The sequence below is a fragment of the Meriones unguiculatus genome, chromosome 7 (genome assembly GCF_030254825.1).
Source record: "Meriones unguiculatus strain TT.TT164.6M chromosome 7, Bangor_MerUng_6.1, whole genome shotgun sequence".
NCBI classification, from domain to species: Eukaryota; Metazoa; Chordata; class Mammalia; order Rodentia; family Muridae; genus Meriones; species Meriones unguiculatus.
This window is the reverse complement of record NC_083355.1, coordinates 6,922,359-6,938,327: the sequence shown is the minus strand read 5'-3', so window position 1 is coordinate 6,938,327 and position 15,969 is coordinate 6,922,359. Positions and strand designations below refer to the sequence as shown.

Here is a 15,969-nt window from a genome sequence, read left to right as displayed (position 1 = left end):
GAACATTCATGGAATACACCAATGGATTAACACGTTCTGCGAAGTGAGAACCACTGTGAACAGCGGACAGACCCTTGCTCTCAGGAAAGCCAGAAGGACAGATAACAAACAAACAAAATAATTCCAGATGGACGGAAACAAAAGTCGTACGTGGAGGAAAAGCAGGACAGAGGCTTGGTCCAAGCAATTCCCGGACCAGGACAGCAGGAAGGTCCGCGCCCTCGGTCCCGCCCCTTATTTGCATACATCTTATGATTGGCCTCCGGCGGCAGGCCCCACCCCTCAGAGCTGGCGGCCTGGGAAGCTGCAAGCGGGCCCGGGCGGAGATGCAGCGGCGGCTCCGGGTGTCGCGGTGCGGGCCGGGCGGTGTGCGGGCCGGAGGCGGGCAGGGGGTACCCGCCGCAGCACCCGCACTCTCCTGACGCCCCAACCCGGCAGGCGGCCCCGGGTCGCCCCAGCCATCGTTCCGCTCTGCAGTCCCCACCCCTCCGCCCTTTGTGCCGCCGCCGCCCGGCGTCCCCAGCTAGTCGGGACCCGGGGCGCGCGGGAGCGAGAGGCCCCGCTGGGCGTACGGTCGGTAGCGGATGGCGGGCGGCGGGCGCAGGGGCGCTGCAGCCCGAGCCCGCGACGTTGGAAGCCCCGGCCGCCTCCGCCGCATTGTCCCGGGCTGCGAGCCCAGGCCCTGAGCTGCCGCAGCGCCCGCCCACCGCCACCCGCGGGGCCATGCGGAGAGCCGCCGGGATGGAGGACTACTCCGCAGAGGAGGAGGAGTCCTGGTACGACCATCAGGACCTGGAGCAGGGTGAGCGCGGCGGGGAGGGAAGCGGCGTACCCTCCGAGACCCTTGGCCACTACCCCATTGTTGGGCGGTATCACCTAGAAAAGGGCTGGGCTGGACCTGGTGCGCCCAGCAGAGCACGATGCGTCTTGAGAATGGGGACGTGGACCGAGAGGGGCGCTGCCCTGGAAGATGTGGACGCAGTAGAGGGAGACCTGCAAAAGTGTCCAGATGGCCGGGCAAACATCGCGCTTCTCATCTTAGTAGCAGCAACTACTTGGGTGTCCCTGGTAGGGTATTCTTAGGGGGCCTGGGTACTAGGTGGAATGGGAGTCTTGGGGCCCCCGCAGGGGATTCCTGGGTACTTTGCTAAGAGTGCACTGTATGTTGAGATAAGTCATCTCTCCAGATCAGCAGCACCTGTCCTGGCCGGAATTTCTGAGCTCTAAGACTTCGAGAAAGTTTCCCCAACTCCCTTCCCTCTGCCCACAGAGGGGGTGGTGCGGGGAAGCCAGAAGTCTCCAGTCTGCCTTCCTGAGAGAGGTGTCCCCTGGTCCTTCCCTGCACTAGGCTTCCACCTGAGTGGCTCAGGATTTGGATGGGGTCCTTTAGAAATTTTAGACTTCCTGCAAACGGGAGCATTCTGTGGCTGTCATCGGAGGGCCCAGAGAATGACTGAAAGGGTTTAGAAGCTGGTGATGAGGTGGCTAAAGTGACATCACTGAGAGGAGAGGTGGAGCATCTTGACAAGAAGAAGGCCTGAGAGGGACAAGGAGTGGGCCCTTCCGGAGTAGAGTTGGTCCCACCCTCTTCTCTGCCTCGGCGCCTGTTTTGCTGATACCCTGAGGGTGAGGAAACGTAGAAGGAGAAGGGACCTTCCCACAGTCACCCAAAAGCCCTGAGGTATTAAAACACAAGCCTGGCACAGTGTGTGCTGTGGAGGCCCAGAGTCCTGGTTTTGCCAGGCTGGGAAGCATTCACTTGGATCCTGGAGCCTTTGTCTCCTGACCCACTTCCCCACACAGCCAAGCTTCACCTGCAGATGAAGGGGCTGTCCCTGTGCTTGTCAGTGAGGCAGAACCTTGGGAAACCTGTGTAGGATGGAGGGCGGTGGACATTGCTGTGCAGTGAGCTGCCCCATGCCCTTGTGCCACCTCTTCCCTGTCCTGGCCACGACCCCATGACCCCTAAAACTTTTCCGCTCCGTAAACACCTCCATCGTCCTGGGACCAGGGCACAGTCACAGCCCCGACCCTCTACGTCTGCAAGCGGAGGGGGCTCTTGTATGTTGTAAGTGATTATGAGATGGCTTCCTGGGAGAGGCTAGCTCAGAAGGAAAGATAAAAAGCTGAGTTCTGGGGAAGGTAGCCTCTAGGGGAGGCAGATGCTAATACCATGGCAGTCTCATTTAGTTCCCACACCCCTAATGAAGGCTTGGCACTATGCCCAGCCCAGATGTGGGAGGAAGAAGCCCAGGAGTAGGGGTGGGAGATGTGTGGCTTCTGGTGAGGGACATGAATTGCCATTCCAGGGGCCCTAATGTGCTCCATACTCCCCCCCACTTCTTGGGTCCTGCTGGTCTGGCCTGTAGCTCCAGGCGTAGACAGAGCCCAGGAACCAGGGGACACCCAGTAATGAAACACTTTGTGAAGGAAGTGGACCTTCTTGCCAGCAGCTGTGTCTAGGGATGGAATCTCTGCCCTCCTGCTCCTGAATTCCAGCAGAGGAGGAGGAAGTGGCAAGTGAGAGTGACAGCCCCTTCAGCAAAGAGCTTTGAGCTGGAGGGCAGAGGAAGGAAGAGGAAGGCATGTATGCGAGCGGAAGGGATGTTTGTACCGAGGAATGGGACCAAATGAAAGATAGGGGAAGTAGGGGACAAAGGAAGTCCTAGCCACTCAGCTCTGCATGCCAGCCCAGGAGGGCTGGGTGACAGGGTGGAGCGTCTGCCAAAAGGCAGTCCTGTCAAAGGTCCCATGTTTGTGTTCCTCTTCCCTGTACTTGGTCTCCAGATTCTTCCCATTGGCTCTGTGGTTGCCTCTGGGTGACCCACACTTGGGGTATCCTTCCTGCCTAATTTCCCTTACCCTAGACTAAGCCCCAACTTCATTTCCCAAAGAGATTGTCTCTAAAGATCGTGTGGCTCTGTCCCAGAGACAGAAGGTGGCCAGGACGGGTGGGGGCTTCGACTGGCTAATGTTCCCTCTGCCCACTGCCATGAGCACCTGTAAAAATAGAAAAAGTCATGAATTAATTATTAAGCACTGGCTCTTCCTTTTTGTTTCCCCTCCTCCATCTGTGACCACCTCTGTCCAGGCTGAGGGATGGCTGCTGAGTCACAGATTTTGAGACCTGACCTCCCTTCCTGCCTAGCCTGACCTTGAGTCTCGAGTCCTGCCCCCGTCCCCCAGGAAATGCTCTGACTACTAAGGAAAGGGATGACCCTCCTCCACCCCGGTCACCCCCAAAGGCCTTTCTGAGTTCCTGACTCTTGTGTCCTGTGGGGCAGGACCCCCAGATCCACCAGCTGGTGTCTTCCACCTCAATCATCCTTTTTTACCTTTGTCCATCTTGGCCTATCCCTTGTCCCTTTCTGGCCTCTCTGTCAGAGTCTGTCCTGTGATAGGATTCCAGGGTTTCTTTTATTTTCTCTGAAGCATTGTCTTATATACAACCAGTTAGAGCCTCCCAGTGGAAGCCCCAGAGAGTCCCTAGGGGCAGGCAGGGGAGGTGGCGGCCCAGGCTCAGTACCTTCCCTGGTTTGGTTCAGAGCCTGTTAACCCAACCATGACAGGCTGTTTGTTTCTCTGGGCTTGCATAGTGTTCAGCTAGCCTCTATGTTCCCCAGCACCCAGGTCAACCTTTCCTGAGCCCAGAACTGCCACTACCCTTCAGCAAGCTGCCTTCCCTAGGACTTGGTTCCTCTCAGTCCCCTGCTATCCAGCTCTGGACTCCTCCCATCACCCTTCAGGCAGCTCTGACCAGCTTCGTTTGCCATGTGATCCAGTTTCCCTGAGATTCTCCGGGGCTCCACCCAGGCAGCTTCCTCTCTCTCTCTCTCTCTCTCTCTCTCTCTCTCTCTCTCTCCCTCCCTCTCCCTCCATCCATCCCTCCCTCCCTTCCTTCATCATCCCAGGATCACTTGGTGGCCAAGTCAGATTTGCAAGGCAATCTTTAATCGTCTCTCTCCTCATGGTGTGGCATCCTCCCCCACCCCACCCCCCACTCGGACACCAGCCTATGAATTCACGAAGCCCAGCTTCTGGAAGGAGGAGCATGATATTGAAATTGCCCTGGGCCTTTTCTCATTCCTGTGGCTTTGCATTCTGCTCAAGCTGCAAGGTCTTGTCACTGGCTACCGAGGTATATAGTATGGCAATGGTCACTTCCTAGACCCCCTAACAGTCCCAAGGCCTGTACACTTAGGAAGGTGAACAAAGCCATCCTGTTACAGACTGGGAAGACCATGAGGGTCCCTCAAAGCCAACCACCCCATGCCACCCCTGCTATTCTCCAGCACATGATAGATCACAAGGCTGTCATTCAGTCATCGGAGCATTGGGCTTCAAACTTTGTAGCCATCTCCAGACTTTGGCCCAACATTATAAATCCATACAGAAAGTGTCCTCAACTGCCTTACTGGGTGTACATTAGGTGACCTGGCCTTTTGGCATCTTCATTGTGCAGGTTACTTGCCCCGAGCTATGGAGTTTGCATCTGATTTAGTTTTGTTTCCTTCAGGAGAACTGTCCTTGTCCCAGGCTGTGTCATTACAGTCTAGCTAGAGGGGAGCTGGTGTGGTCGGCTTCCTGGTGACATCAGGAGACAGAGCTCTCCTCTCTGATTAATTTAGCTCTAGAGGCCCCATTCTGGCTATTTGGAAACATCACCCCTGTTCTGAGCTTGTCTGTATCCTACAACTTGGGAGACACAGGTGATGTGATCAGGAGTTTAAAGTCATCCTTGGCTAGGTATCCAGGAAAACCTGGACTACATGAGACCCTACCTCAGACAACAACAGAAGTTGCTGGGGATGTAGCTCAGTTGGCAGAATGCCTGCCTAGTGTGCAGGAAGCTCTGGGTTCGATTCCCCGACGCCACATAAAAGCAGGTGCTTTAGCACATCCCTGCAGTGCCAGCACGTAGGAGGTGCAGGCAGAAGGATGAGAGTTCAAGGTCACCCTCAGCTACGTTTCGGGTTTGAGGCCAGCCTGAGCTACAAGATGCTCTGTCCTTAAGGAAAAAAGAAGAGAACTTTACCCTCATTGTGAGAGCACCTTTAGGCCTGTGTCTGATAAGGCTTGGCCTTTTGTCTAGGTCCAGTAGCTGATGGGGCTTCTCTGGCTTTCACAAGGGAACACCAGTCCTGTCCTTGACTTAACTGAAAGAACACAGGACACTCTGCCCTCTAACCCATCCAGTGTCCCACTCCATAGGCTCCAAGAGGAAGGCCTTACCTGGGCCTGTCTGCTGCACAGTAGAGGGTGTAACCAAAACAACCACGTATCTAAACCTTGTGTGGGGGTGGGGGCAGAAAGCTCTTCTGTCTTGGAGGGAAGGCAGAGCTATCATTATATGTAAAAATAGCAGCACATCTTATTGGCCCCAGATGAGTTGCTTTTACAAATCTTGGTCCAGATTTACACCATAAGCCTAGAAAGGAGGCTGCTGTAACAAACAGCCTCATAACATTAAATAATAATACTAAATCAGAGCTTTCCTGCTTCGGGCAGAATGGGTTGCATAGGCCTACTGTTTGCCCCACTAATTCTGTTTCTAGGACAGTGTTCTCACGAAACGTGATTTAGCCTGGTGTGATGGCCATAAATCCCAGCACTTGAGAGACAGAGGCAGGCGGATAGCCGTTCAAGACCAGCCTGGTCAACAAAGCAAGTCCAGGACAGCAATCGCTACACAGAGAAACTCTGTCTCAAACAAACAAACAAACAAACAGTGATTTGCACTAAGGGTTTTGGTTTTTGTTGTTGTTTTGGTTTTTCAAGACGGGGTTTTTCTGTGTAGTCTTGGCTATCCTAGAACTCAGTCTGTAGACCAGGCTGGCCTCCAACTCACAGATCCGCCTGCCTCTGCCTCCCGAGGGCTGGGATTAAAAGTGTGCACCACCACTGCCCGATTGCAATATGGTTTTAATACAGTGAAGTTAATCCTAGTTTGGCTTTTATTTTTCAGTACTAGGCATGAGTCCCGGATCCTCACACACTCTAGGCAATCGTGCTACTGCGTCCATCATTGAACTACATCCCCTGCCTTTTTTTTACTGTTTGCTGTTAGTGGTTTTTTTTAACAAGCATTATGAAATTTTGTGTATGAGTATTTGGCCCACATGTATGTATGTGTACCATTTGAGTGCCTAGTGCCCAGAGAAGCAAGAAGAGGGCATTGGATCCCCTGGGACTAGGGTTACCAACAGGTGTGAGCTGCCATGCGGGTTCTGGGAACAGAACTCTGGTCCTCTGTAAAGACAGTGCTCTTGACCACTGAGTCATCTCCAGCACATTGGTGTTAAGTGTTTAAGACAGGGTCTCCCCCTGTAGTCCTGACTAGCATGGAAGCTGAGGCCAATCCTCCTGTCTCAGCCTCAAAAGTGCTAGGATCGCAGGCATGAGCTACCACGCCCAAACCCTACCTACTTTTAACTTTTTATTTTAAGGCAGTGCCTCTGAGTTGCCTGAGCTGGCCTTGAACTTGTGGTCCTCTTGCCTCAGCCTCCTGAGTAGCTGGGGTCTTGGCCGGTGGCGTAGTTACACGATTTAGGTGTTTTGTTTTGTTTGTTTTTGTTTTTAGCCTCCTGTAACTCAGGCTTGCCTTGCACAAACCCTGTATCAAAGGATGAGCTTGAACTCCTGGTCCTTCCACCTCAACTCCTCAGTGCCGGATCGTAGGTGTGCACTTCCTCACACAGTTCAGGCAGCACCGGACACTGAATCCAGGGCTTTGTGCCTGCTACGCCAGCACTCTGCCCCCTGAGCTTCCTCCCCACACCTGGTTTGGGTTGTTTTTGGTTTGGGGGTTTTGTCTTGTTTTGTTTGAGGCAGAATCTCATGTGGCCTAGGTTGGCCTCAAACTCCTGAGCCTCCTGCCTCAGTTTTCGAGTTCTGGGGTTATAGTCATGTACACCACACTTGGCCCATAGTTTCACTTTTAATAGGGAAAATACTCAAAGACACTCTAAGCAGCCAACAATAAGGATTATCAAGACAAAAGTGTTTAGAGCCTGTATACAAGAGGCAATAGCATTTTCTGCATTCACTAATAGTGCGCTTACAGCTCTACCCACGAAGCTACCGCGATGCACTTTTATAGGAGAAGAGCCGGGACAGACTAGACACAGCTCTGTTTACACAAGGCGTGTTTGTATTACATTGTGTGTGCGTGTGTGATGCGTACATATATGAATATGTATGGGCAAGCATGTGGAGGTCAGAGGACAACCTGTAGGAGTTGGTTCTGTTCTTCTGCCATGAGGGTCCTGGGGATTGAACTCAGGTAGATTCAGCAGCTGTGGTCTTTATCCCCCTGAGCCATCTCACTGGTCTAGTTTTCTTTTTTAGATTGTGTGGTGTGCGTGTGTGTGTGTCTGATGCTGGTGCCCCATGAATGTGAGAGGAGGACGTTTGAGTGCCTGAAACTGCAGTTACAGACAGTTGTGCCTGCTGGGAACAAAACTCTGGTTCTCTGCAAGAGCAGCGAAGAGCTCTTGACTGCTGACCTACCTCTCTAGATGATGATGATGATGATGATTTGAGACAGGGTTTCACTGCGTAGCCCTGGCTGACCTCAGTCTCACAGATACCCACCTGCCTTTGCCAAGTGCTAGGATCAAAGGTGTGCGCCAAAGCACCAGCTCAATTAATTTTCTATTGTTGGCTTTTCACCTTTTCTGCCCTATGTGGTTTTTTTGTTTTGTCTTGTTTTATATCAAGCATAAAGAGATACCAAGCTGGTTGGTACCACATGTCTACAATCCTAGCTTACAGGAAGCTGAGGCAGAGATCCAGGATAGCCTGGGCTCCGCAGTAAGATCCTGTCTAAACAAAACCAAACCAGAGACCTTAAGGAGGAGAAGGGAATAAGCCTCAAGTGTATAGGAAAAGACATTCCAGATGGAAGTGATGACGATGGCTGCTCAGCCCTGGCTTCCATCTCTAGCCAGGCTGGGGCTTCTGAGAGTAGCCTGAGTCAGGGTGACTAAAGTCACCAAGAGCCCAGCCATAGGTGAATGCCAGGGCCTTACTGAGGGCTCCCTGACTTCCTTGCTCTGTTCTTTGCCTGGCCCCCTCCCGCCAGACCTGCACCTGGCCGCTGAGCTCGGGAAGACCCTGCTGGAGAGGAACAAGGAGCTGGAGGAGTCCCTGCAGCAGATGTACGCCACCAATGAGGAGCAGGTGCAGGAGATTGAGGTGAGGGGGGCCTCCGGCCCTGCCCTGCTTCAGGGCCTCTGGCCCTGGCCTGTGCGTGCCTTTGTACAGCTTGCAGAATGCATCCCAGCCTTGCCCTCATGGTTCAACCCCTGCCCACCAATTGCAAGGCAGCCCACTCTACCATGGCCTTCACCACCGCTGCCCCTGACCCCCAACCCCTGGCTCAGTTAGAACACAAACCTCTCAGCCCATCGGCCTAGGAGTGGTAAGAGGGCCAGCCAGCGACTTCTGCCCCTGCCTCATTGTAAAGGTTTGTTCCACCCTCACCTCCTCCCCTAGTACTTGACCAAGCAGCTGGACACACTGCGTCTCGTGAATGAGCAGCATGCCAAAGTGTATGAGCAGCTGGACCTGACGGCCAGAGACCTGGAGCTGACCAACCAAAGGCTGGTGTTGGAGAGTAAGGCTGCCCAGCAGAAGATCCACGGGTGAGGGCTGGGATGGTGAGGGGAGGCCCACGGGTGTGCGGACTGGTCGGGAGACTCTTCTAGAAGACGATGCTAAAGGGCCTGGGACTGTAGTGAGGCCATCCATCCGTGTCAGCTCTGTGTGCTTAAACATCTATCCCACAACAACCAGCATTTCACCCCCGTCCACCCCGCTTTCTTTTATTTGTTTTTTCCAGACAGGGTTTCTCTGCGTAGCCCTGGCTGTCCTGAAACTCACTCTGTGGACCAGGCTGGCCTCACACCCACACAGATCTGCCTGCCTCTGCCTCCCCAAGCACTAGGATTAAAGACATGCACCACCACCACCGCTGCCACCACCACCATCACCAACTGACCCTTTCTTTCCAAGATTTATTTTTACTCTGCCTATGTGCGTGTTTTGCCAGCATGTATGTCTGTGTACCACATGTGTGCTGTGTCCTCCGAGGCCAGGAGAGGGTGTGGGATCTTCTGCAGCTAGAGTTACAGACGGTTGTGAGCCGCTGTGTGGGTGGCGGGAACCAAACCCAGGTCCTCTGCAAGGGCAACAAGTGTTCTTAAGCACCGAGCCATCTCTCTGGCCCCAAACAACCGATGGGTCAAAAGTCACCCATACACCAGGCTCAGTTTGAGGTACTAGAGATCCTGTGACCGTGACCTGCCCTCTGGGACCCACAGATGAGAAGGAAGGCAGACATGTAAATGTGTCACTGCAGTGTACAGTGGTAGTGAGAGAGGGGTGTACAAGAACCTGGGGTGGGGTTGGGGAAATGGCCAACTGTGCACGCAGTCAGAGTACTCACATGCATAAAATAACTAAATCTTGAGAGAAAGAGAGAGAACCTGAGTTCAAGCCCCCGTGTAAAATGTAGGGTGCAAGAACATGCATTTGTAGTTCTAAACCATGGAGGGGGTAACGGGTGGATCCTGCCTTAGCTGAATCAACAGCCCCTGGGTTCTTGTGAAAGCCTGTCTCCAAAACAGAAGGTGGATAACTGGCTGAGGTATGATACCCAAAGTCATGCTCTGGCCTCCGCATGTACTCCCCTCCATGAACATACACACAGATACAAAAGGGTCAGAGGTGGCAATGACTGGTGGGATGCATAGGCAAAGGGCAGGACCTTGGATATGGCAGAGCGTTCTCTGACACCAGACAGCATGCTCAAAATGGTCTGTTTGTCCTTAACTCCATGTCCTCCATCTACATAGATCCCGGGCTGCTGAGAGGAGGCTGTCCCTGTCTCCTGAAGGCTTCCCCCAGGTGGGGCTTGAGAGATGGCTAAGAAGTTAAGAGTGCTTACTGCTCTGGGACCAGAGTTTGGTTCCCAGCACCCATCGTTTTGGTTCCAGGAGATCCAACTCTATCTTTTGGGCTCCTCAGGCACCTGCATACACACACACACACACCCCTAAAAATCAATCTTAACATTTTGGTTGTGAGCCCAGCTTTTAATGGCTGAGGCATTTCTTCAGCCCTAACAATCTTTACCAAAAAAATGCAAAAATAAAATAAATAAAAATAAAACTATGTCCTCCGTGCCTGCTCTCATCCTCTTCCAGGCTGACAGAGACCATTGAGCGTCTCCAGTCCCAGGTTGAGGAGCTGCAGGCTCAAGTGGAGCAGCTTCGAGGCCTGGAGCAGCTTCGGGTTCGCCGGGAAAAGCGGGAGCGCAGGAGGACCATCCACACCTTCCCCTGCCTGAAGGAGCTGTGCACAAGTCCTCGGTAGGCAAGGGTCCTGGTATGTCTTAGAATCCCAAGAGCACTGGCTGCGGGATGAAGGAGAAGGGGCACAGTGGCTGGGAAGGAGGCCTGTGTCTGGTCCAAGCCCCGGGATGCTTGCTAAGGACAGCTGTGGGTGTTACTTTGCTAACACAGGTGATCACCTCCATGTCAGATGAGAAAACCTAAGCCTGGCAGCTACACGGCTCATCCAAGGCCGTGTGTTCAGCACAGCCAGGCAGCGCTATACCTCTCGATTCCCATCAAACCTTAATTCAACAACCACTTACTGTAAGAATACAGGCCTGGGGATGTAGCTCAGCTTTACAGGCATTTGCCTACAAAGTGTGTTACCCTGGGTTCCACCCCCAGCCTAAGACAGGAGAAAGACAGATTGATGGAGAAGATCAAGGTGAGGCTGGAGCCAGAGTTCGGTTGGAAGGCTCCTTGTCTAACCTGCAGGGGGCCTTGAGTTTAATGCCCAAAACCTCCTAAACAGTCTGGTGAGCACACTTGTGATCCCAGCACTCACAAGGTGGAGGCAGGAGAATCAAGAGGTCAAAGTCATCCTCAAGGCCAATTTGGCTGTATAAGACCCTTTAAAAAAAAAAAAAAAGAAAAGTTAAAAAAATAAGGAGTGTGAATGGAAACTAGGTCCAGGGCTGCACTAGAACAGGCCTCGGGGTCTAGAGGAAGGGAGATTGCCAGAACCTAGACAGTACGGAGAGGTCTGTCTGGCCAGCACCGAGCAGGGAGAGACACACCTGGAGATCCCCCCTTGCTCCCGCCTTGGCCCTTCCCCATGCCTCCCAGTGCTGAAGAATCCTGGGTAAGTCTTAACAGGTCATCAGTTGTCACACACAGCCGGGAGAGAAAGGGGGGTAGGGGGTGGAGGGTGACTCAGAGGGTCAGAGGGAAGAGTTAGAGCAGTGCCTGATACTTTGGTCCAGGGCCTTGGCCAACTTCCGCTGCCTGGCCCCCAGCAGGTGTGAGGATGCCTTCCGCCTACACAGTTCCTCGATGGAGCTGGGCCCTCGGCCCCTGGAGCAGGAAAACGAACGACTTCAGACCTTGGTGGGGGTGCTGCGGTCCCAGGTGAGCCAGGAGCGACAGCGCAAGGAGCGGGCAGAGCGCGAGTACACCGTGGTGCTGCAGGAGTACACGGAGCTGGAGCGACAGCTGTGTGAGATGGAGGGCTGCCGCCTGCGTGTGCAGGAGCTGGAGGCGGAGCTGCTGGAGCTGCAGCAAATGAAGCAGGCCAAGACCTACCTGCTGGCCCGGGAGGAGCACCTGGCCGAGGCGTTGCTGGCGCCCCTCACTCAGGCTCCTGAGGCTGATGACCCCCAGCCGGGCAGTGGAGATGACGGCAATGCCCAGGATGGTGTCTCCTCGCCTGCAGCCTCCCCCAGCCACGCAGTGCGCAAGAGCTGCAGTGACACAGCACTCAATGCCATAGTGGCCAAAGACCCAGCCAGCCGTCATGCTGGCAACCTCACGTTGCATGCCAACAGTGTGCGCAGGCGCGGTATGTCTATCCTGAGGGAGGTGGATGAGCAGTACCACGCGCTGCTGGAGAAATATGAGGAGCTGCTGAGCAAGTGCCGGCAGCATGGTGCCGGGGTGCGGCACGCGGGCGTGCAGACCTCGCGGCCCATCTCTCGGGACAGCTCATGGAGGGACCTACTAGGGGGTGAGGAGGGCCAGGGAGAGGGCAAGGCGGGTGAGAAGAGCCTAAGCCAGCACGTGGAGGCTGTGGATAAGCGGCTAGAGCAGAGCCAGCCCGAGTACAAGGCGCTCTTCAAAGAGATCTTCGCCAGGATCCAGAAGACCAAGGCCGACATCAATGCCACCAAAGTCAAGACGCACAGTAGCAAGTGACCCCACCGTAGGTCTGCAGCCTCCCTCTGCCTCCTCGCCGGAGGGCTCCCTCATGCCTGGATGGCAGCCTCTTGGCAAGTGAGAGGGCCCCTTACTCAGCAATATATCACAGCAGGTGGCTGGAGCGGAAGAAGGGGCCCTTTCTGATTTGGGGACACAGCCTGTTTCCTGCTGGTGGCTCTGCTCACCTGTCCTGCCTCTCTTGGCCACTTTGCTTCAGCTTGAAGGCACAGCTTAGTTTAAAAGCCAAACACTCCACCCCACCTGTCCACCCGGCCACTGTCCCTGAGGGCTTTTCAGCTTTCTCAACCCTCTGTTTCTGAACCCCAAGCCTCACTCTCAGATTATCCCCAGTCTTCTACAAGCCTTTTTGGCTTAACTGGTGATTTCTTTTTTTACCCTTCCAAAGTTGCTTTTCTGAGAGATTTGCAATGCAAGGTCTCCTTAAGCCTTGCCACAACTGGAAACACTTGAAAGGGAATCTCAGAGCCAGCCATTGCTGGTGTCTGGGATCTCCTAGACCATCCACTGCTTCTTGCCAGCCACAACTGTCATTCCCTTAGCACCAGCTGTACCTCTCCCAGAGTTCTGAGCAGGGCGCAGATGGCTTCCACCTTGTTGAGCAGGAAGTTTTAGCTAGGCCCGAGTGTACCCACTCCGGCCCTGGCAAAGACCCTCAGCTCACCACACATCTGTAGCCAATCTGAACAGAAGAAGAGGGAGCCCCTCAACAGCCATACATGGGTAGTGTCCCTTCCAGAGCCAACCTCCTCAAGTTCCATTCCTGGAAATACCTGTGGGCATGAAGCTTTCCAGGGGCTCGGAGGGTGGGAAGTGCCCCAAGCCTGCGCACCACCTCTGCTTTCCTTCCTTTCCCTGCGCCTGCCCCATCTCAGGGACCATGATGTCTCATCCGCTCCTCACTTCCTCAGGCCAGCCCTGGTACAGTTCACATCTGCAGCCTTCTGAATGTCCTGTGCGAGTGTCACCAACCCAGGTCCTAGTGTCCAACTCTATCCTTCACCAGGGACTGTAGGATCCTTATTCCATGTTGAGTTTTTTGTTTTCTTTTTGTTTGGTTAGTTGAGTTATTTTGTTTTGTTTTTTAGTTTAGTTTAGTTTAGTTTAGTTTTTATTTTTTCAAGACGGGGTTTCCCTGTAGCCCTGGCTGTCCGGGAACTCACTCTAGACCAGGCTGGCCTTGAACTCAGAGATCTGCCTGCCTTTGCCTTTCAAGTACTGGGATCAAAGGTGTGAGCCACCACTGCCCGTCCCTTTCGTTGAGTATGCTTTCCTTTTTGGTTTTTTGAGATGGAGTTTCTCTGTGAAGCCCTGGCTGTCCTGGACTGGCTTTGTAGACCAGGCTAGCCTCTGTGATCTGCCTGCCTCTGCCACCCTGAGTGCTGGGACTAAAAGCATATGCCACCGTGCCCAGCTATCTTGATTATTCTTAAGTTGAAGAAGTTTCTTCTTTCCCACCTTCCTACAGAATGCCTGCTCTCTACCTCCCGCCTTTACGGGAGTGGTTTTTGAGGTCTCACCTGGGTCAAGGGTTCAGTATTTTAGTCTAGGACTTCAGAAAGTCAGGGTCCATCTAAGAGATGCCTAGGTCCCCAGCCTGCCCTCTGGTTCCTTCTGCCACCCTTCCCAAGACACTGTAAATCAAAGGAGCCATACAATCCAGTGGGAGGCATTGACTTTGGCCTCGGCGCTGGGAGCCCAGTGGGAACCGTCACGCCTTACCTTTTTCTAATGAGTAAAGGGGCTTTCTTATCAAGCATGTCTGACATCCCCGGAGAGGCTACATTGCTCCAGGTGGCACTGTGATGCCAGCTGGCAGCTGGATCCTTCTGTTCATGCAACTTGGAACCGTTTGTCCTTTGGGGCTGGGCACCCCCAGGCCCTCTGTGTGTCTCTGTCATCTGGGGATAGAGGAGGAACTCAGGCCCACTCACCTCCCCGGTTCTGTAGCCGCTGACCAGCATCACCTTCGAAGTATACATGAGAGAAATATATTTACAAATGCTTTATTCTCTTCTTTAATAAAAAAATGCACCAGTATTCTAAAAGCAGGGGTGACCCTGGGGCCATCGTCTTGTCTCTGCCTCACAGGCTTGCCTCCTGTCATTCACCACTGCAGGTGAGTGTGTACCTGAGCTCTGCACCCCTGAGCTCCTCGTTTCTTTGAGGTCACTGTGGCCCCTGAACTCTCAGCTTTTTTCTTGATTGCTTGTCCATCATTAGACAGCTCTTGGAGAGGTCTGTGTGTGTCCGTGCAGAACCAGCTTTGCCAAGCACGCTGGTGAACAAAACACAAAGGGTCTGTGTTGCCCTGGAGTGTACATTCTGGCTTAGGGAGATTCCCTCAAAGCAACTACAAATAAAATCAAGGTGATCTAACTGTAGCCAGGAAGGTGGTGCTAGCTCAGACAGGGCATTCGAGATCATCAAGTTGTGTGGGGGCTGCTGACGCCTTCAGCCTTCGCTTCCCAAGTGCTGGGATTACAGACATTTGCAGCCACACCCAGTTTATTTGGTGCTTGAGACGACCCAGGGCTTCGTGCTTGTCAGACAAACACTGTCACTGGGCCCCGTCCCCAGCCTCTCTGATTCTTACCTTTTTTTTTTTTTTTTTTTCTTTTCCCTTGAGGCTGAAGTCAGCAGTTAAGAGTACTTTTTGTTCTTACAGAATACCTGGACTTGGTTCCCAGCACTCAAAAAGGATTGCAATGATCTGCAACTCCAGTTTCAGGGGATCCAATGCCCTCTTCTGGCTCCTGCAGGCACCAGGCATGTACATGGCACACATGTATGCATAAAGGCAAAACACCCATACACATTAAAAAACAACAACAGAAAATGGGCAGGGTAGCACTATGTAGACCAGGCTGGCTGGAACTCAGATTCGCCTGCCTTTCTCCCAAGTGTTGGGATAAAAGCGGTTCACCGCTATGCTCTGCCCCACCTTTTTTTTTTTTTTAAAGTCTTAATATGTATAGACCATAGATACAATATATGAGAAGATAAGTTTTAAAAAGTAGGGGGCTGGAGAGATAACTCAGTGGTTAAGAGCACTGGCTGATCTCCTAGGACTCACATCAATTCCCGGCACCCACATGGCAGCTCACAACTGTCTGTAACTCCAGTTCCTCACACAGGCAAAACACCAATGCCCTTAAAAATAAATAAATCTTTATTTTAAAGAGTCATGGAGGGGCCCACAAGGTGACTTGGCATGTAAAAACTACTCCCTTGGATTGTCCTCTGACTTCCACATGGGCACCTTGTAAAATAAATGTAAGAAAATGACTGAAAGCATTTCTTAAAGTCATAGGGGCCTGCAGGCTCCTGTAGATGGCTCCGTGGGTAGGGGTACTTGCCATAGTCCTGACCACGTAAGCTAGATCCCCAGAGTCTGTGTAAGTTGGAAGGAGAGAACCTCTCCGAGAAGTTGTCCTCTGACCTCCACATGTGCATGGAATACAGGCAGGTGCCACCACACCAGGCCTTTCATTCTTATTGCCTTGGGGTAGCTAAGCCTTTCTGAGGTTCTCAGGGGCCTAGAACTCTTGATCTCCACCAGCATGTCTGGTCCTGACACTCCTAAGGTCTCCTTACTCAGTCTTGGATCTCAGCATCACCAAACTGGACAGGAGGTGTGTATGGCCACTCTAGGTCCTTAGTGTTCCTTCGTGGTTATGTGACTTTGTTATGTGACTAA

At 53.1% G+C, this 15,969-nt stretch overlaps 1 protein-coding gene across 3 annotated transcripts; it reads left to right on the top strand.

Annotated features, from left to right (window-relative positions):
- Positions 1 to 297: 297 nt before the first annotated feature.
- Positions 298 to 14,317, top strand: Cdr2l (cerebellar degeneration related protein 2 like). 3 transcript variants are annotated; one of them, XM_021635378.2, is made up of 5 exons: positions 298 to 802; positions 8,084 to 8,196; positions 8,497 to 8,645; positions 10,209 to 10,373; positions 11,357 to 14,317. In XM_021635378.2, exons 1-5 carry the CDS (start codon positions 724 to 726, stop codon positions 12,246 to 12,248), a joined length of 1,398 nt encoding a protein of 465 aa, XP_021491053.1. In that variant the 5' UTR covers positions 298 to 723; the 3' UTR covers positions 12,249 to 14,317. The 3 variants fall into 3 exon arrangements, with proteins under 3 accessions (XP_021491053.1, XP_021491045.1, XP_060242401.1); XM_021635370.2 differs by having other exon boundaries at positions 11,354 to 14,317; XM_060386418.1 differs by having other exon boundaries at positions 11,321 to 14,317.
- Positions 14,318 to 15,969: the final 1,652 nt, after the last annotated feature.